This window comes from Typopeltis vanoorti, chromosome 13, assembly GCF_054136105.1.
Source record: "Typopeltis vanoorti isolate ZY-2024b chromosome 13, IOZ_Tvanoo_1.0, whole genome shotgun sequence".
NCBI classification, from domain to species: domain Eukaryota; kingdom Metazoa; phylum Arthropoda; class Arachnida; order Uropygi; family Thelyphonidae; genus Typopeltis; species Typopeltis vanoorti.
In genome coordinates, this window is record NC_143561.1 from 114,704,137 (window position 1) to 114,726,014 (window position 21,878).

Here is a 21,878-nt window from a genome sequence, read left to right on the forward strand (position 1 = left end):
TAACGACCGATTATACAGGGAAACCAAGAAAGTGAAAGTACAAAGAACAGTAGATTACTATATAATATAAAGAAAAAATTTAGTGATATGATTAAGGAATTTCATGTTATTCTCTATAAAGCAAAGTTGCTCCACCGTGTCCTAAAGGAAATCTGTGAAGTATTATTCGATTTCGATGGTTTTGTACAAAAATAAAAATAATATAATCTGGAACATCAGCAGCCGGTTTTTTTTTCTTTTTTTGAAAGAATATTTCAAATAATTATCGTGAATTAATTTCTTCGAGAACAAAGCAAAATGTTTTGTCTAAAAAGCGATTAGAAAAAAATTAGCGCAAAAAATTAAAAATGAAATTTATTTTGTCCAGAAATTAAAATTGTATTGTACAATAAAAAGAGAAAACAAAAATATAAATAATTTCTCTATTTTTAGTCTCTCCTATATAACTAAAATCCAGTGACCCAGCATAGAACAAGGATGTGCGTTTCTTGTTATAGGCAACTGAGAGGTAGCTACGAACAAGAGATAATCCGATTAACCGTTCTCTTCAGCGTAGGGTTTATCACACCTTCTAATGGACAGGACGGTCAAATTGCACTTCTTATCCTGGTTCTTTAAACAGGTGGGCTGAATCATATCCAGATTTAGCTGGACGTCTATAGAAGTCCTAGCCGTTTGGGAGGTTAATAAATGCTTGTACCTACATTAGTTACTGCAATTTTTTATCAAAAAAAGTTAGAGTCATTTAAACAGTTTTCTTTATTTTCTTATTAGAATAAATGCTACGATAACAAGCAAAATGACTGGACCTCGGCAAACAAGCATTCTTCGATTAATATCTGGGTCCATATCCATTACTTACTGCTTAAGCTATTCTAGACTGCGAAATAGTCCATCCAGTTCTTTGATTGTTATCTCCTTTGGAACTTCATCTTCACGTTCCATATGTGCATTGTTGTTCAATTTCAAGATCGTCACTGAAATTTTTTGAATTCGAATCCAATAATTCTTTTAACATCTTCTGCTTCAACACCATCAAAACCAAGGTCTTCACCAATTGCAACGATTTCTTCAACCACATTGTTCACAGGATTTCGAAAACCACCTAAGTCATTAGTGCATTCTGGCAAAAGGTTTTTCCAAACAGCTCTCATGCAGCTAGATGACACTTGCTCCCACGAATCATGAATGTTTTAAACTGTGTGTTTAATGTTAAAATTTTTCCAAAATTCTTGGAGCGTAATCACAATTTTTCCCATTGTTGTTTCTACTGCCTTTAAGAATGTCTTTTTAAGAAAATAGGCTTTGAAAGTTGCAGTGATGCCCATGTCCATTGGTTGTAGCAATGATGTCGTATTTGGTGGAAAAAATAAAACTTTCACATTCTCACGCAGATCATTAAGATAATTTGGATGACCAGGTGCATTATCTAAAAGCAAAAGAGCTTTGAAAGCTAAGTTATTTCTCTTGCAATAAGGTTCAACTATTTCTCTCTGCCATGAAACACTCCTCGAGGCTTGAATATTTTTGTGTAGTAAATTTAAAGGCGCGTTAATTAAAACTCTTGCCGGGTATATAAAGGGAGTGTCGCAATTAATTTCGCTGTGTTAGTCAAATCCCACATTAAGCAAAGGATACCTGTACTGTACTTTTCAGCTATATTCTTTTCTTTTTTTTTTTCTTTTTTTTTTCACATATTTACTCTTTTAGCCATCATTTTTTGATAAGTTATAATAGCTAACATTTTGCATCATAGCACATAAAATATTCATTTTACATGCAATTCCATGCATTCTGAAATGTATAGAATCAAATGCAGAAGTTTTGGGATAGCGACTAGCATTTCTTACCACAGCTACATTCATGTCAACTGCTCTGTTCTTAATAGCATAATGTACTGCTTACTGTAGAAATGTAAATGTACATTAGAAACTAACCTATTTATTAATTACCTCGGAAATATGGAAGCACAATATTACATTATGTTAATCAAACATACTAAACTACTTTATATAGAGTGATAATAATGATATGCATCTTTTGCATAGAAAATATAATTCTCATAAAAGTTAATGAATAGTTGCATTGAAACAGTGCCTCCAAATTGGTCCCCCTTGTGATGAACTAGATATTATTATTATTCGTGACACCTCCAAGGAGTCCGAAGACTCATCGTGGGAGGACACCTAGTGTATAACTTTCCGTCTCCACCCTACCGAACCTCCACTACCAATCAACTGCATCAGCGCCATCTACCACCACCACAACAAGCATCTTTTGTCTGTAAATTGCATGTGTTCTAAAGGGCCGATTTGTCTGTATGCGAGATGAAAAACCCGAGTTTCCAAGAGAAAAACCCTGCTAGATAGTCAAAACAATTTTTGAATGAATATATTAACTGATTGAAAAATTGTGTTACCATTTAATTTGAGGCTATATTAATTTAAGCAGCTATCTGATGTCTTCTGTTGTTTTTTATATCTTGTTTTAACATTTTGTTATGATTGAAGGTTAAATTTCTTAGTTTTTTTCATTGTGCTGAATATGAGATTACATAGTTTATTCCATGTTTAATTATCTTATTTAAATAGAGTTTTTTATTCGTATGGAGTTCCGTCCCTATTGGAGCGAGTTGAGTCCCCTCATGGGGGGTTAAGTATTTATGGCTGTAGATCCATGTGTTCACGGGGCCGGTTTGCCTACTTGCGGTATGAAAAATCTCATATAAACTGGGGGGGAAAACCCTGCTGTTCACACCCAAGATCGGCTAACTTGGCCTGAGGAAGATCCTTAAGCTCCTCACGTCGGCGACGGGAATCGAACCTAGGACACTCCTTCCCCAGGCATATGGTTGCGAAGCGCAAAGCCACTAACCACACACATTCAAATAGAGTGATAATCCATTGCATTTCAAAAATATATTTTTAAAGTTTATTATAATTGTCTTTTAAATATTTGGAATAGCTGTATCTATAAACATTTATTATATAATCTTATAGACGCCAAAAAGAATTGGAAGCCAAGCTGATTGAAGAAGAAACATCAAAACGAGTTGAGGAGATTGTTGCCAAAAGAGTACAGGAGGAACTAGAAAAGCGTAAAGATGATATAGAAAAGGAGGTTTTGAGAAGAGTGGAAGAAGCAAAGAAAATAATGGAACAACAGATGTTAGAAGAAATGGAGAGGCGGCGACAATTGGAATTGGAAGAGCAGCGAAAAAAAGAGGTAATGATGAACTTCAGGATCCACACACAAAAATGCTATGTTTATTATGTAGACCTGGGTAGTGGCAGTTGAATATTTTCTCATATACACAGTCCAATTTACAGTGCTTTGCTTTTTTCAAAATAAAGTCAACAAGGCACTTAAAAATAAGAGGAGTTAGTTTATTCTTGTTTCAGGGTTTTCTTTCGTAGTAAGACTTAAATATTCTTGTATGAAATTCGTGTTAAGGTGTTTTTTTTTTTTCTTTTTTTTTTTTTTTTTTTCAGTAGTTTGAGTGAGAACTCTGACTTAGCATAATTAATTAATTGTAGTTCCAAATTTTCTATATATTGCTTGAGTGTGGCTGAGAGGGTGGGGGGGAGGGAGGGAGAAGAGGTTGAACGGTTCATTGATGAGTTGCAGAATATATATAGATATTAAATATTAACAGAATGAAATAAGTATTTCATTTTTATAAGTAAGAAACACATATACCTATTCTCTACAAATTATTCTCAAATATTTTCTTACATTTAAGGTGTTCAAAATTTAATTTGGTTTTGCTTCTGCATAACATTCAGTGGTCTGGTAATTGGAAGAATTGGAGAAAATTGGAAGAAAAAAATAATAAACAAACTATACTAGTTTGTTTATTATTATATATTTTATCTTGTAATATTTTTTGGCTCATACTTTATTTTAAAAAATGCCAAGCCATTAAATTAAAAGTAATCTTAAGTTTAACTTTCAGGTAAGCTTTAATTGAGTTATAGTATTAACTATTTCAACATTATAGTAAAAATTGTAGAACATTAATTTTTTCTATTTATTTTCCTTTTATGCATTTTAAATGTATATGAAAGTAAAAGTAATTAGATACATAGCCAATAACTTTTAGAATCTTTCTTCGCTTTTGCGATACTTTATTATTCTTGTAATATTCTGGCTTATTAATCTTTCACACCTGAGTTTAATTTGGATAATGGTCACTATTTCTTTTCATTAGGAAAGGTTTCATTTGCATGATGTAATATAATGAATTCATGTTTGTATAATCTTTGTCCTCATGAAAAAGTGCCTGGTGGTGGGACAAAATGCATAGGATACTGTAATAAAACTATAAACAGTGTATAATTGCCAACATGAGTATTGATGTTAGTCTTTTTTTAATGAATGTATTGAAATGTGTTTAATGTTTAGCCATGTTTGCTTGATCACCTCTCTCTTAGAGCTATGAATAAGTGTCATGAGGTAATCTAGAAGCCACATGCAGCAGTGAGTGATAAAAATTAAAATGGTGATCATGCAGTGACATAATCTTGGAATGTCATTGCAGAACACATCTTTGTATGTGCATTTGATAATAGCATTCTTGTATAGTAACACCATTCTTTATCATAATCATTCAAACTTGGAGCCATTTTTGACGTATGAACTACAGGAATGATTTTTATCTGATTTTTTTCATTAAAATTGTTGGTGAAATTTTAATCAGAAATGAAAGATTTTGAGAGTGATCCTAAATACCAAATTTCATTAAATTCCATTAAGCCAAAGAGGAATTATTGTCATTTCAAATAATTTTTCCAATAAAAATAAATAACTACTCAATTATTTTGAATTTATCTGAATATTTGGTCCATTTACAGCAGAAAAAAATAAAATAGCGGGGGGATCATTTCAAATTATTCTGCCATTTAAAAAAATGAGAAAAGAATCTTTCCTCAAGCAGTCTTGAACCTAGGACTTTTTTAATTTTATTTAGTTATTTTTTTAACATGTTCATATCAGGGTGATTGGGATTCTCCTGCCACCACCCTAGCCATCTTGCAGGGCAAATGAAAACTCCTGCACTCTGTGTCAATTTCTACCTTGAATGTCAGTGGATGTGCCATCTGTTGAGATGTTTCGTTGATTGTAACCAAATCTACGTGAGAGGAACTACTGTATTTGTTTTAAGATATATTAGAAAACAATTAAGGAGAATGCTATATTTGGGTGATATCTTTAAATTACTAAATGGTGTAAATATATGAACCATCATTAATGTGTCATGTGAGAATGGGATATATTATTTATTTATTTAGCGTGTGATGTACAGGTCTCAGAATAATATATACAAATTCCATAAAACAGCATATAAACAATTGTAAAAATCATATTAAAAGGGGTACACTAGGCTGAAATGATTAAACATCAAAATTAAGAATCAGGAGTCAGAGCTTAATCCTTAAATCCCAGATCCACTCCAGGGATTCTGGGGTCAGTTTAAAAAAGTCCTCTTTAGAACCCGAGAATGAGTAGATAGGGCACTCAAGCACAATGTGATTGATAGTCTAGATCCCTCTTCCGCATTCACAGTTTGGAGTATCGGACCAGTTCCATTTATGTAGGAGATGCTTACATCTCCCATGTCCTGTTCTGATCCGATTTAAAGTGGTCCATACATGTCAGGGGAGATTGAAGCCCTCCAGACGAGATGTCAGATTTGAAATGGGTGTTTGAAGATTGGAGGTATGTTGAAACCAGTACTCTCCCCATGACTCGCATAGGTCGAAGTTCTGGTCATTTGTTTGTATTGCACTCCTCCAGGCAGGGTGCCTGGATTTCAGTCTTTGTGAAGTATGGAAGGAAATGTCTTGGTGGATAGGCAAGGAACTGTTTCCAATTATTTTTGTCCATAGTTTGCTTAAGACTTGAGTCCTGCGAAGTGAGGGAGGGGATATATTACTGAGAGTTGGGAGCCAGTAGCCAGGAGTAGATCTTAAAGCTCCAGAGATTATCCTCAATGGGATATATAAGGTAGAGAAAGAACAGGTATGAATAGAAATATTTTCATTACTGAAATGAATTATTAATAATCATTGGTGTTATTTTATGTGTGTCCTATAAGTTGCTGAGTGCGCGAATAACTTGATCATATAAACTCCAGACATAATAATGGCATAATTAAAAAGAAAAAGAAAAAACGTATTGATTTCTTTGGAAAATATAAATAACTAACCAATAATAAACAGTGGCTGTATACATTTGGTAGCTCAGTAAATAACCATAGGGAGGGACTAACCAGTGATCGGGTGATTCATCTAGGCATGATAGCAATGTGTGGGTTGATGGAGCAGCAGATCATTTTGTAAAATTTGTTGTGCTTATTATTGTGTGTTTATTTCTGTGTTTTATTTATATTTTGCATTTCTAAGAATTTTCTTTTATTCACTGATGATCAGCATACACTTTTTAAATAGTAATATGTACATAAAGAAATCATCAGAATCATACACTCTTTTTCAAATCCTACATAATTTTTTTTTTCTTTTTGTCAGCAGCTCTTCTGTCTTATCAATAATAGATATCTTGTATATAGTATTATGTTGGAGATCGATGGATGCAGTTCACTTCTTATAATACATAGAGGAGTCATTTTTATTTAGGAATAGATGAATTTTTACTTACTACATGTGTTTTTTTTTTCACTTTTAGAAAAGTGGAAACATTCACCCCAACAGATGCTATACTGGAGAAACAAGAAAAACAAGTAGTTTTATTGTATCACTAAACACAGTACATGTAAATGTACTGTGTTTATGTACTGTATTTAGCAATAATTTTTGTAATTAGAGAAAACTGGAAGGACCCATCATAATGAAAAACATGTCCACCTCACACAAATACTATACTACATGCACTCCAGAAACAGTTTTATTGTAATGCTAAACACAATAACTAAATCCATTTGTCCTAATATCATATTTCAAATGTTCAACTGCAGAACATACATGTGACATCTGTTTATAATGCAGTCACTGGGTATGCAGAAAGCACATAATTTATGCACAGCAAATTTTCTAAAGCAAACAAAGATGCATATACTTGTGTGTACACACACACATATATATATAAAACTTGAAATCAGTTCGAATTGCCTTTGAATTTTTGGATATCATTAAGACATTTTACAAATGCTAATTTTACAAATAAAATTCTACCATAAAAGTTGCAACTAACTGCTGTTTAAGCTTTTATGAAAATGCGAATGGCGATGCAAAAACAGTATATACCTGCTAAAGCTATTTCCCACCACTGGTTTATGCATGTGTAGAGACTGCCCAGCACAAACGTGATGTGGCTGCCACCCATAAAAAGTTTGGAAACCTATAGTACATTCATGCAGTGGGGTGGGCTAAAGATTTTTTTTTCTGATTTTATTAATTATATATATATTAATTTTTTTATTATTTATTAATTTTTCTTTTTTTTATATATATATATATTTTTATAGCCCAGAAACCCTGCTTGAGAGACCAAACATGGAACTTTTCAAGCCATTTCAGGCCTCCAATTATTAGGGTAGTGGTCTCAGACCGGGCATTGGAGTTTATCATCCACCTAAAGATTGATCACAAATATCCATTCCCGTGGCGGGATTCGAACCCATGACTTGTTGGTTATGAGTTTGAATCTTACCATAGGAATAGTTGTGATACATTAACCACTTGTCCAATTAGGCCAGCCAACCAGGCCTAGTTTAAAGTGAAAATTAGTATCCTGCAGGCATACCCATTTGACCAAATAGATATTAAGAAAAACAGGATGGCCTTGTTGACTGATTGGTTAGTGTATCTGCTCTCCACCCCAACAGGTTTCAGGTTTCAATCCAATGTAGACATGGATGTATGTGATTGTCTTTAAATGGTTGATGAATTTCATTACCCTGTGTGTGATCACTGCCCCATTTATTTGATGCCTGAAGTGGCTTGAAAAAGTTTAATGTTTGGTCTCTAGAGAAGGGTTTCTAAACTAGATAAAAAATATGAAAATTAGAAAAAAAGAAAAATCCTTAGCCCACCCATGTTACTAATATTCTACATGTTTACAACCTTTCTGGTATAGGAGTTTCATTAAAAAAAAAAAGATCACAATTCTTATTTTAATGCAAAGTGCATAGATTAGCATGTGTTCTTGTTTTATCCTGATTTTACATCACATCTATCTTCCTTTATCTTTTTGAGTTCTAATTAGGTATAGACTACATATCTGCTCTGATAATGTTTCATTTACATCATAAAATTATATGTCTTTGAATAGCTAATCTCTTGACACCTTATCATATACCTCTTTTGAGATCTACAGAAAATTAAATACAGATGCTTGTTATATTCCATGTGTTTTTAAGGAAAATTCTTTTAGTAAATATCTAGGTGTGAAGCTTTCAGATAGCATAGAATTTAACTGACAATGGATTTCTTTATTATTTTGAAATGATTTGCTTTAGAATCAGTCGATAGCTGAAAATTAGAGATGAATTTCATTGCCCAGTGTGCAGTTACCACCTTGCTTATTGAAAGTGTGAAGTGGCTTGAAAAAGTTTGGTACTGTAGAGTAGCATTTCCTTATCTAATGCTAATGCATAATAGGTTCACAATATTTCATAGATAGGATTCATATTTTAAAAAAAAATGCCTGTAGCACTACAAACCAAACCTTTCCTTCCTGGACTGACTCCCCCCCCCCCATCTATCCAGAAAAAAGTTATGTTATTCTGTGGTCACAGTTTTTATTATGTTATTTCAAAATATCATTGATTTTGGTGGTTTTCTAAGTGTGTTTTCCACTGTTGTTGTTGTTGTTGTTGGATTATTGAATGCCTATGTACAACAGTCATGATGATAATGCAATATCTTTGGCTGGATAGTTTGAATCATGTCTTTGATCTGAAAACCTTTATATAGGCCTTTCAAGGCAATGTGAGTTAGCCAGTCTTATCCAGTGTCGATAGGTTTTACTTCCCACCAAATATGAAAAACAGCAATTAGCAACAAGCATTTAACATGCATAATGCAATAACCTCATTTAAATGCTTAAGTTGTAGTTCCCATCAAGCTGGTTTTTGTTTCATATGCTGTGTTTTTTTGCAGAAGGCTTGCCAAAGTGTCCTCCTTTGGTGATAAAGGAAATGTTGATCCAGTAGATAATATATATACCTAAGTGTCTTATCAACTATTTTTTAGATGTTTGAGATCAATTTCAAATACTGTATGATGTCATTGGGAAATTACAGTTAGTTTTTTGATCCATGTGTATTATCATCATATTAATCGTTGACATTGCATGTATTATTGTCATGCAAATCATCGTCACATGATTCAGATTGTCACAAATTTATCAAAGTTCAGACTTTACTGATGTATAAATGGAAATTAGGATTCATTTTTATCCCTCACATGAGAATTTAGTAGTAATTCATGTTAATAGGTAATCAAGCATGTATTCTTGTGAAGTTTTGCAATTACATTTGCTACACTACTGGCTATAGTGAAAAGTCTGTCCACCCAAAAGCCTGCATAATCAGGATGACATTTTATGTAAGACAAATATCTTATATACTCGTCTTATAAATATACTGTTGCATAATGTATTGGAGTTCTTTCCTAGTGTAAATAAGTCCCCTTGAAACCATAGACTTAAAAGCACAAGGTCATTTTGAAGGACGTCTGACATAGAGTGTAATGTAAAAACATTTAAATTCATTTAAACATCTTCACATAATTTTCTATAGACAAACTTGCTATTTTTATTATTAAAACTAGAATAAGAGGTGTATGTAGATAATGTTATGGTAATCAGATTTAGCACGCTTTTTTAAATGATATTCCAGTATAAACAGTATAGCAATAATGCTTGTGGTTTTATAATTGGCCGAGGACTAGTGAAGCATGTTAAGCCTCATGCTTCATGTAAAGCCATTAAAAGAAAGCAGCATTTCATTCGGAATTTCAAGAAGAAAAAACAAGCTTTTCATGGCACTTGTGACATAGTAACAATTATTAGACATACATATTCACAGGAAGAATGAATAATTTTTATTATTGCAAATATTTTGGCAAGTAGTGCATCAGCATAATCACAAGGTGAATCTAGAACAAAGAATGTTAATTCTATTTACAAATCTTAGTCGCATGCAAGAGTGCCACCATACGGGGGGAGGGGTGTTACAAATTAAATATCACATTAAAGCTAAAACTAAAATTAAAATAATTTTGAAATATGAAAAATAACAAAATTTAGATAAATAAAATGATTGAATGACACAGCATTATATTTAAAAAAGGAATGAGGATGAAAGGAAGTATGCTGTTGCTTGCCATTTATCTGGATGAACTCTTCCAAAGGCTGGCAATGGATAGACAGTCATTTTGATTTAAATTTGGGTATTGTAGAAGTGCTTCAGCACTCTCTTTAAATAACTGCTCAAACCTAAACTGGCATTGATGTAAAAAGTGAGTATTGAACCAGAGGATATTTCTCAGGTTTATTGTTGTTGATATACTGTTCTTGTAGTCGTTTTTGACAGAACAGTCTGAAGTATGAGCAGAGGTACTTAACACAGGAGGGAGATAGGAGGCTATTTTTTTGTGAATGCCAACCAAGAGATTTTGTTGATAGGGAAGAATGTAGGAACTAAGCTGTATATTTTCAAGATCTTTGCAGTTGTGTTTGAGATGCCTGTGATAAGGACTAACCACACAGGTTCAGGGTGTTCTTAGGGTTAGGCTTGTAAGTGCCTAGGATGTGCTTAAACTTCCTTGAGGTGATACCATTCTGTAGTATGATGCATTGGATGGTGTTCAGTTCTTGTTGGAGATCTTTAGAATTGAAGTAGATTAAAAGTGTTCTATTGAGCAAAGATTTGAAGATGGATGATGAGCTGAGTCTTGTTGTTTGTAGTGGCCTGTTAAGGTAGGTTTACAGCGAACAGATATAAGTATACCAGATGGGGTACATGAAAAAGGCATGTCCAGGAAGGCTAATTTTCTCCCCCCCCCCCCTTGGTGAAGTTAATATGTGAGTATAAACTTTTGATTAAGAAAGTCAGTAGAGATGCTTCTAAGTCTTGAAAGATGACACACACACACACATCATCTACAAAGCATACTCAAAAGGCAGGTTGTATTGAAGAGAATAGAGAGTCTTCAAGATGCTCTAAGTAGAAATTGGAAAGTGCTATAGCCTGAGTTCATGACAAAGTTGAACAGTTCAACTATGTCTAGAGTGAACTCTGAAAACAGTCCAAGAGAATCAGCCAGAAGTACACTGGCAAATAAGGATTGGATATCAAAAATGATTATGATATCTGTAGGCTGAAGGGTTAGGTTTTTTTATTTTTTTTCATAAAGGCTCGTGTGTCCTGTATGGGAACTTAAAAGATGAGCTAAGAATTTGGTTAGAGATAGGTGGGGACATTACGCAGTCAACTGTGGGTCTAAGTGGATTCCTTTGTGAATTTTTTGGTGGGCCATAGAAATGTGGGGTTCTTCCAAAATGGGTCCTCAATTTTTTGATGGTGTCTTCATCCCAGCTGATCACTTTGTTGAGTAAATGATAGTTTGTTAATTTGGTGGTAGAATTCTGAGTAACCTCCTGGTAAGTGGTTTAATCATAATTATAATAGAAGGAAAATATTTCTGTTGTAGTCAGTAGTGTCCATGATTGCTTTTGCTTTTCCTTTGTGTGCTTTAGTTATGGTAAGTTAGTTGTTATGTCTCAAAGATTTTAGGACCTTGATTTCAGCTAGAGATAAATTTGGTGGTTGTGGGGAGGGTTTGGCTCTGAGTAGTGCTGAGGAGGTTTGCATCAAACTTGCATTTGAGGATGTGTCTGATTTCATTATAAAATCATTGGAGAGACTGTCTAGATATATCTAAAGATCTATCTATCTATATATATATATATATATATATATATATCTATATCTAGACAGATATAGATATATATAAAACAATGTTGAAGAGGATGGTGTTTAAGATCGAGGATATTGTCTCTTGAGGATTGGAGATGTTCCAATATTGAGAGCATGCTCTTGTTTGGTGGCTCAAAGTTGATTGCATACAAACACATGGCTAGTGTTGACGTAAATATGATGAGCACCTGGCAATTTGATGATTTCTTTAAATTTAGTGAACTTTCTTATATTTTCTCATTTAAGTGAACTCATTCAAGTGAACTTTCTTATTTAAAACACCTGAAGACATTTTTCTGCTAACTATATGAAGTAGGCATCAAGTAAAATGGAAGTTTTGCTTTGATTATGCCGCTCACAAATGTACTGTGTCCACCATCATAAACTGTTAAAAGATCCCCTTAAAGAGGAAAATTAAATACCAGGAAGGAATATTGATTTTCTGTGTTTTATTATTAAAGCTTCCTATGGATAAGAAATTCACTTTTAGTAGTGGATGAGTTGAGCTTTCATGATTAAAACTTCAAAGAACCATATCATGTGTTTATGGACTTGACAACTGTCAAGTAGAAAAACAGAAAACATATTGAAATAATTGTTCTTCATGTTGATTATTAAATAGTTAAAATGTTCTGAGAGTAATCATTAATGTACTTCTCTTAGGAAACTTCCACAAGTTTAGATTTGTTCAGGAAATGCACCGAGAAATGTGTGTGCACGCGCATGCGCACACACACATGCTGCATGCTGTGAAGTTTAAAGGACCACAGTACTAAATCTGTTGACAACTTTATGTTGGGTTCATTTCTTGAATATGCTAACCTTTTATTTCTAAAGGCGAATTTGTAGATATATGAATCTTGCCTGATTAACTTTAAGGTATGATTGTGGAGTGATAATGAGTCAAAAGAGCCATTACTTTGTATAGCTTTAATTATTTTTTTTTCCAGTGAATTCTCACATACACAAAGGGGGTTGGGGGCTGAAAATTTCTGATAAACACCTAGAACAAAAATTATATTAAAGTAACTGTAGAACCACAAGAAAGAACGCATCTTAAAACTCTTTAACCCCCCATGTTTCATTAAATTATAATAATTTTTTCTTTTTCTTTCTTGTGGTTATATCAGTTGCTTTAATATAATTTTGTTCCAGATGTTTATCAGAACTTTTCAGTCCCCCCCCCCCCTTGTACGCATGCACACACTCACTCACTTACCCACTCTCTCTCTCTCTCTCTCACATAATAAAATGCTGAAAACTTGATCTTAGGTTTTAAGTGTCATGGTGAATCACCCAAATCACCAAATACATAGATATACTAACATCAACAATATCTGGACAAGACAACTGTTCATCCCAATTCTCACTCTAATATGAAAGATATTAATTAGGAATTGGGCCACCTTTTTGCAGCTACAACAGCCTTTGGTATTCTGAGAAGGCTTTCCACTAGATTTTGGAATACTACTATAGTTAATTCCATCTATTTTTCCAGAAGAGCATGAGTGAGGACAATCACTGATGATAGGCAATTCATCCTGCTTGCAGTTGGCATTCCAGAAAGCATTCCACCTCTGATAATGAAAACAGAATGTCATTATAGGCCACAGTGTTAAGATTCCCCTTTAATAGAACTGTGATGCCAAGCTCGAACCACGATGCCTTCTCTATGAAACTTCACAATTTCTTCACCAGTTTTTTTAATGGTCCACCAGTGAATGATTTATTAATAGTTGATGAGTAGTTTGAAAAATGTGATATCATATTGCAAGATGTTGGCTGTAAACCAACAATTGAATTGAATTAAGAACAAACAAATTTGGATATATGCAGCAATTTCACTGTAATGAACTCATAGGGACTAAAGAAATAGTTTGCTATAGTGAATTTTCTTTAGAATAGTGTTAGCACTATGGGACATTGATTTAGTATTTTTGACACTTTGTTATAGATATGAGTTCTTAAATGGTATTTGCTATATTGAGAATTATCCGGAAAAAAAAAAATTAAAGAATGCTGTTATTACTGCAGTTGTATAGACAACATAATTTTTTAAAATTATTTCCTATTCAGAATAGCAGGTTATTCTTCAAGCCACCACTTGTGGCAGTCCTTAACTAATCTGTAGCTATAATTTAAAAATGTAAAAGAAGTATTGTTTAGAATGAAAAAGAATGTCAAGCTGTTTGGAAGCTGAAGAGGCTGTGGATGTGAAATGTTTGTGCCTGGACAGCTAGACATGAAAGTCAACCCAGGAAGAGAAAACTGATCCTGATTGGTAAGCAGAATATTGTCAAAGTGAAAGATCATAAGGCATGGTCTTACTTTTGGGAAATGACCAAGGATTGCATTTTGGTAGCATTAAGGCTCTTTAAGGATATCGACAGAAGAAAGTTAAAAGAAAGTTTGGACACATTGAAAGGATGGAAGGAGGACTTCTCAGAACTGTAATAGAAGATGAAGTTCATTGAAAACGAGGAAGAGGTAGACCATCAATGAGATGGATGGATTGTGTGTGTGTGTGTGTGTGTGTGTGGAGTCACTGATCTTCAAAGAGCTGAAGCCTCCAGAAAAACATACAACATGATTACATGGTAAGGTCACTGATCATCGGAACGACTATATGGCATCTGTGGATATCCAATGAACAGATGATGATTATGATGATAGGTTATCTTCACTCCTCTTGAGAATGGCAAGGATATCAGCATTCTATAGCCATAAAGCATTAGTTATGGAAGATATTGAAGCCTGAATTACCTGAGTGCTAAATCTTATAGGAATTGAGTTAAATTAAACTTAGTACAAAATCGTGCTGTCTGTATCAGGAGAGAATAGCACAATGGGTGCAAAATGTGTTAATATGACTAAATTCCCATATTTTTTTTTTTGCAAGTGCAGATTTGAGAGTTTGTTTAGTCTGCATACCTGCATGTTGATATCAGTTGCTTAGTACCTAGAGCAGTGCTGTTACTAGACAATTCTAAGTAAATTGAGAATTCTGAAGTTAAATTCATAGCCAGTGTCAAGAAAAGTCATTGTTTGGTTCTTCATTATACTATTAATGGAGATCACAGGATAATGTTTCGACAATACATGAGTTTCCAGATATTCAGATAGTTGTTACTTGGTATATGACTGTGGAAGTTACATCCACCCACCAGTGATGATGATAAACCCAGACACAAAACTACTCTTACAAGTTTATTAGTTGCTCCATACCTGCTGCTATACAACTAGTAACTACTGCTATAGAGAATTCACATCTTAACTTGCATTATTGACTTACTCGTGTCTAAGTTTCCTCTTTGATCACTGTAGGAGTTTTTCAATGCAGTGATCAAAGATGTATGTAAGAGTGTTGGATGCTCAAGCAGGGATTATATAGTAAAATAAAACTTTCTGTTTAACTCATCGTCATCAATTCCTGACATATACCCTCAGGGGGGTATATAGAATCTTATGATAGTACCACATGAACTTCTCTTTAATTGGGTTTGCTAAAATAACACACAGGATGATATTTTTTTATCTTCATGATGAAATGACTTATGGTAAATGGCTTCAATAGCCATTTACCATAAGTCATGCATAAAATTTGGACATTGTTCACTTTGCTAATTTTTTTTTTTTCCTTTGCTTTCTTTGCTGTATAAGCCTCGAGTGCATAATTCATAGGTTATAAAACTGTTTAATTGCTATTGTTGGTAATGAAAGAGGTTACTATTCAAGAATGCTATTACGTTGTTTTTAGGGTGTTTGGATAACTAGATTGGAAAGTTTAGTACGGTAGCATTTTGTAACACTATCATAGCTTCTGTGTATTTTGTTTTTTATACAGTCTTATAAAAAGGCTGTGTCCTTCAGTGCTAAAGATTGGACTGACTAGAAATCATTTTCTCAATATCATTAATACTTTGGATTAGTAATAAAAATAGTGCCAGTCAGTGCATGGCAGTTTAATGTAACATGTTTTGTAGGATATGTTGTGTTTACTAGTTTACACTGGGTTAGGTATTTTGGAATTCCTTTCACTGTTTTATATTTGTCATTTGTGTGTATTTTACAGGCTGTATTTTGAAAGAAGAAAATTACAATTTCTGTAATTTTCTCCCTACCCCCCAGTAGGAGGAATCTTCCAATCTTTTCTTAGGAAGATTAAAATTAGATATAATAAAGTTAGAGATAATTGATGTTAATTTTTATGGTGTTATAGTGAAGTTAGAACTAGATAAGATATTTTTGGTAAAAAGAAGAGCATTCATTCATTTTAAATATGTATAACTCTCCTCATTATGTGTGTTTGTAAGGGGAACTGGGTATTGGCAAGGTCTATATTTGTGATCCTCTAAGTCAGAGTTGTCCAATACCATATTACTTGTTGCAAATAAATTTATCAAAATCACATAATCAGTGTAAAATTAAATTATGCAATTAAAGTGCTGTGGTGCAAAACACATAAGGGAAAGTTCTCAGTACTGTCTTGAAAGACTTGTATTTCAAATGTATATTCTTGAACAATCAAGAATATACATTTGAAACATTTTATTGTAGTAATTCTATCTCATTATGGCAATGATATTGAAGAAATTTAATGCCAGTGAACTCAGCAAACCTGTATATGCATATTTTTGAAAATCAGTTTTATATATTTCACATAATTTTGTCTTGTTTGACTGTTATATGCCTTAGTTCTCTCTCTCTGCATGTTTTTAATATGTTTTGAAGTAGTGCTCTCCAAACAGCAGTAGTCTTGCTTTCTGAGTCGAGTTTTGGCAATTAACAGTAGTTGGGTATTGTCAGAAATGGCAAGCTGTTTTGTGCTTCTTTACTGAGATAGGTTAAATGATTTGAGTCACTAATAAAGTCCTTTGTGCATATAAAAATATTTTGTGTAGTGAAGTTGATCCATTTGCAAGGATGAATGGCATGTTTTTTTATGCTATAATAAAAAAGGGAGAACCTTTCTCTCCTTAAATTTGTAAATCTGCTTTTTTTTAAAAAATATTTTTTTTGAACTGGTTCCTTTTAAATTGTTGTTTACAAGTAAGTGTCCACAGCCTAAGCCTTGTGTTGGCTGTCGTGTCTTTCTACAGTGTGCATAGTGTGAACTTGAAAATGATAATTCTTTCATGTGGTCTGTCCCCTTCTCTCCATAGAACAGGATTTGATTGATGTATTTGAAAGTTTTTATGAAATCAGACTCCTCACAAAATATTATTTCATTATTCTCTTAGATCATTTTCATACTGACCAACATCACCCATTGGGGAAGGGATGGCACTTATTTTATCACAACCATTTCATTTTTACTAATTAAGCTATGGAGTTTTCCTCTGTTGTCATCCTCTGGTGTGATATAAACATGAAAAGTTATTTGTGCAAGCTGCCCAATCTAGCAGCTGTGCATATAATGGATTGTTTTGAAGGAAATATCACAAGGACAAATTATGAAAGAGAAAGATATTGGGACATGTGCTCTGTGCTCATTAAAAATTATCTTTGCTGTCAATTTTTCTGACAGTGTATTCAAGATTAATCATTAGAAACCAAGTGGTAAAAATAAACTGATGACAATACAGAAAACTTTTTAATTTTTTTTAATTAAAAAGTTTTTTAATTAAAAATTAAAAAATTAAAATTTTAATAAATAATTAAAAAATTTTTTTAATTAAAAAAAATAATAACTGTGATGTACACATAAGTTTCTGTGGTTTAACAGTTCTGTGGGAAGTTTTCGGTATTGAGACCAAATTATTATATAAATAGGGAGTTTAACAAGCAATTAAAACCCGACAAGTTTCATACATCGTAAGACTTGCATTATCAGGGATAGGGTACATGAAAGTTTTAACACAGCAAAAGCCTATTAACACATATTAGATGTTTTTGATAACTTCACAATTGTTAAATAGAATCGATAAACCAGAATACAAATGGTCAGTGCAATTTACCATTTGTATTCTTGGTAAAGACATATGAAACTTGTTGGGTTTTAATTTTTTATTCAACTCCCTATTTATATTATAATGTGGTCTCAGCACCAAAAATTTCCCACAAAACGTAACTCTCCTAAGAAGAGATCAAAGAAATACATCAGTGGTCATGAATTCATAGACCCTCCTTCTAAGTCTTTTTGTAACCATTTTTGATTATAGGCCCTCTCCCATTTGTCTCCATCTTTCTCTGTTGGAGGCTTCTCCATGCCAGTATTCTCTGTTCATCTGCACTAGATCATCCATCCTTCCATTTTCTTTGTTGTCATTCAGGCATTCGTCTTTTTTCATATGGATGCTGCTGGGTGACTGTCTTTGTCCCTCTATTACTTTTCATCCTGTGGAATATGCTCATTTCCATTTTAATTTCAGAATCTCTTCCTCTATATATTCAACACTTTGTTTCTTTCCTATTTTCATTCTTTCTTTTGGCTTGCAGTCTTGATAGTAATGGTATGGATCTTTCCATTCTATACCAGTTTTCCTCATTCTGTGCAGTATTTGTTTGATTGCACATGTATCTGATCCATATGTCATAACTAGGATGATACATTGGATGAAAAGTTTGGCTCTATTTTCTGATTTTATTTTACTACACAGAAATTTTTTTCAGTTTATCAAAAAAGCTGTCCAGCCTAGCTGAATTCTTTTTGTTTTTTCATAAATGTTCTCTTTCCTAATGCACTTTCATCCATCTACTTGTTCCAAAATGGATGATAATCCTTCTTAGTCCATTCATTAATAAGACAGTTAAGTTTATCTGCAACACACTAGGCTGGTCTGATGACTTAAATCTCACTGTTCTTTTACTCCTAGATTGTATGGTTTACCAAAAATTCACTAAAGAGACATATGTCTCTACCCAGCTATAGTGATATGAGTTCTCCAACTTGCATTCTAATAAAATACTTAGCTAAATGTTTGAAAAGTAGCATAAGCTATCCTGATTCTTTTATCAAAAATTCCTCAGTTTGATAAATTTTCCAAGAATATCAGACTGGATTCAGAAGAAGTCGTTCAATCATTGATCATCTTTTTAATTTGAGACAGATTCTAGAGAAAAATTAGGAATACAATAAAGAAAGTCACAATATCTTCATTGACTTCCAAAAAGCATACATCGAGAAAGTTGATGGAAAATCTTAAAGGAATTTGGAATACCAGAAAAATTAATCAGACTGGTTAAAATATACAGGAAAATCAATGTAGAGTCTTCACTACCAAGATATTGCCAGAGCCATTCAACATCTCCACAGGTTTAAAACGAGGAGATGCGATATCACCTATATTATTCAACATAGCTTTGGAAAAAGTTATACAAGAAACAACTAAAAGTACTGTATCATGCTCCGCATCGTTCCTGGGGTATGCAGACGATATTGAAACTTTTATAAACCTTAAAACCTCTTCTGAAAACAGAATATTTTAAAAGTATCTAGAGATAATGATCTCAGTAAACCATCAACTATTCAGTTTGCTGACATGATATTGAAAAACTCAATACAATTTAAATATCTAGGCTCTATAATAACTAAACATAATAAGATTCAAACAGAAATAAAGATGAGAATCCAAGCAGATAATAAATCATATTTTTCACTTCAGCACCCCCTTTCCTCTAGCAATCTGTTATATGAATCTAAAAATAAATATCTACAGAATGCTAATTAGACCAGTTGTATTGTGTGGTGCAGAGACATGGAATATAACAAAAGCTGATGAAGATCAAATAGAATGCTATGAAAACAAAATCTTAAGAAAAATATTTGGCCCAATCAAAGCTCCTATGATTGGGAATGAAGAAGGCAAACAAATAAAGAACTCTGTGATCTTTATAAGAAGCCACTAATAATAAACAAAATCAACACTAGTCGCATCAGATGGTAAGGTCACCTGGAAAGAATGCAGAATAACAGGCTAGTGAGGAGAACCTTTATACATCACCCAAAAGAAAGATGTCCTAGAGGACGACCTTGCAGAAGATGGATGGATAATATTGACATGAAAGAGCTGAACCTGTGAAACTTAAAGGAGTTGGCTAAGGATAGGAAAAAATGGAGAACCGTGATGCTTGCAGCTAAGAACTTTAAGGGTTCGTGAAGCTTAAGAAGAAGAAATACAACAAAGCTTAAAATACTGCATGAAAAAATTTGGAGCTCTATTCTGAAACAGCTGCCTGGTGGTATTATATTGTTGTTTGGAAACACAGCTGAATGAGCTAAACAATTTCCCCCCCCCCCTTTCCAAATGGTCTCCATAAAATTTTTTATTTTATTTTTTAAGTTCACCATCCAAATAGTTAGAGACAACAAACTCCCTTTTCTGGATATATTAATCTAGAACTGTCACTTACTTTTAACCACATAGTTAACATGGGTGGTGGTATATCATGGATGCTTACAAAAAAGCCACTCACTTCTGGTTTATCTTTTTATGTCAGCTCACTCTCAACCAAAGTTTAGCATCACAACGTTAGAAAATAAAGCTATCTACATCCTAGGAGAAGACATTAATAAAAAAGAAGAAAGTTTAACCCTTTCTATAAGCAGTTCATTTTCAATGGTATATCCAAAGAGGGTTGTTCACAGATTGTTATATACAGAGAAACTTTCATCTGCCATCCCAGATGTAAGATATTAAGGACTTCATCTCTTCATCATACATTGGTAGAATTTCCCAAAATCTCTTCTATACTGTAAGATACAGGCATGAGATTTCCTTTAAACTAGGCCACATACATGATCTCCAGAAGAGTGTTCCTTTCCAAAAAATATCTGCATGATATTTTCTGTGGTAAGGCTTACCTGGGTCAGACTTGGAGATGTTACAAAATCAGAGAAGGTGACCATTTTAGGATATTATCCACAAATGTAAGAAAAAGTATTACTGCTCGTGTCTTCATGTGATGTAGTGAATTAGATTCCTTATATTGAAGATAACTCCCTGTCCCATCTTTTCATGGAGTCTAGTGAGATTACAACATTCACATAGTCTAAACAAGAGATAAAGTCTTCTTCTGCATGACATTTGTAAGTCACTCATTTGTTCATATAGTATACCATACCTTTTCTAAACATGACTTCACTCCCATCTCTGGATTTTGGTTTTTAAAACGTAACTTAGCCTTCAGTTTATTTATTTATTTATTTTTGTCATTTAGTTTCTAGTGTTTTATCATGAAAATGCTGGCAGAAATATTAACAGAAAAACACATCGATGTTCCTTTTTTTTTTTTTTAATCCCATTCAAGATATATTTTTAATGGGTTTAGATTCCAGTATTATGCATGTTCTTTTCACATAATGGATTAATAAAAATTGTGTTTATCAGTTGTTTTAATTTCTTATGTGGTAACCTTATAGTGATTTGTGATTGCTGTTATTAAAGTAGTTTTTTCCTCTTGTTTGTTATTTCTTTTATATTTAATTCTTTTATGAGAATTATATCCACAGAAAGTCATAAACCTATAGCCTCATTGCCATGGGTAGGATGGTAACTACATAATCTAGGAACTCTGACAATATGGTGGTCTTAGACTAGGTAATGATTTTCATGTGCCATTTGATGCTCGATTAGAGTATAGAGGAGGTCATTGTTGAATATCAATGGGATTTTAGATACATTCTAGCATCATTCTACAACTGCCATCAGATTCTACCAATCCATCTCTGTTCTCAGTCATCTCCAACATTTTTTCAGTTTTATCTTTGATTAATTTTACATCAGTAACGACAGTATGGCACTTATGTTTTCCATTTTGCCAAACTTAGCATTATAGATGCCATCAAAACTTCTAGCATGTTAGAATAATTTAAGGTTCTGATCAAATTATTCTTAGTGGGATTCTGATAACACCGTACAGTAAAAATACTGAAATGTTCCTGTAAGCCAAAAAAAAAAAAGCCAATGATTTTTCTATAACTTATGTGCTAAAATAC

General features: G+C 33.2%; 1 protein-coding gene across 2 annotated transcripts in view; it reads left to right on the forward strand.

The window, feature by feature from the left end:
• The window catches only part of LOC150100481 (arginine and glutamate-rich protein 1-like), a 179,940-nt gene that overhangs the window by 103,585 nt on the left and 54,477 nt on the right, over nt 1-21,878 (forward strand). For both annotated transcript variants that reach the window (XM_090402832.1, XM_090402833.1), the window contains one exon: nt 3,000-3,225. In XM_090402832.1, coding sequence (XP_090258958.1) covers nt 3,000-3,225 — 226 coding nt within the window. The remainder of the gene's footprint in view (nt 1-2,999; nt 3,226-21,878) is intronic.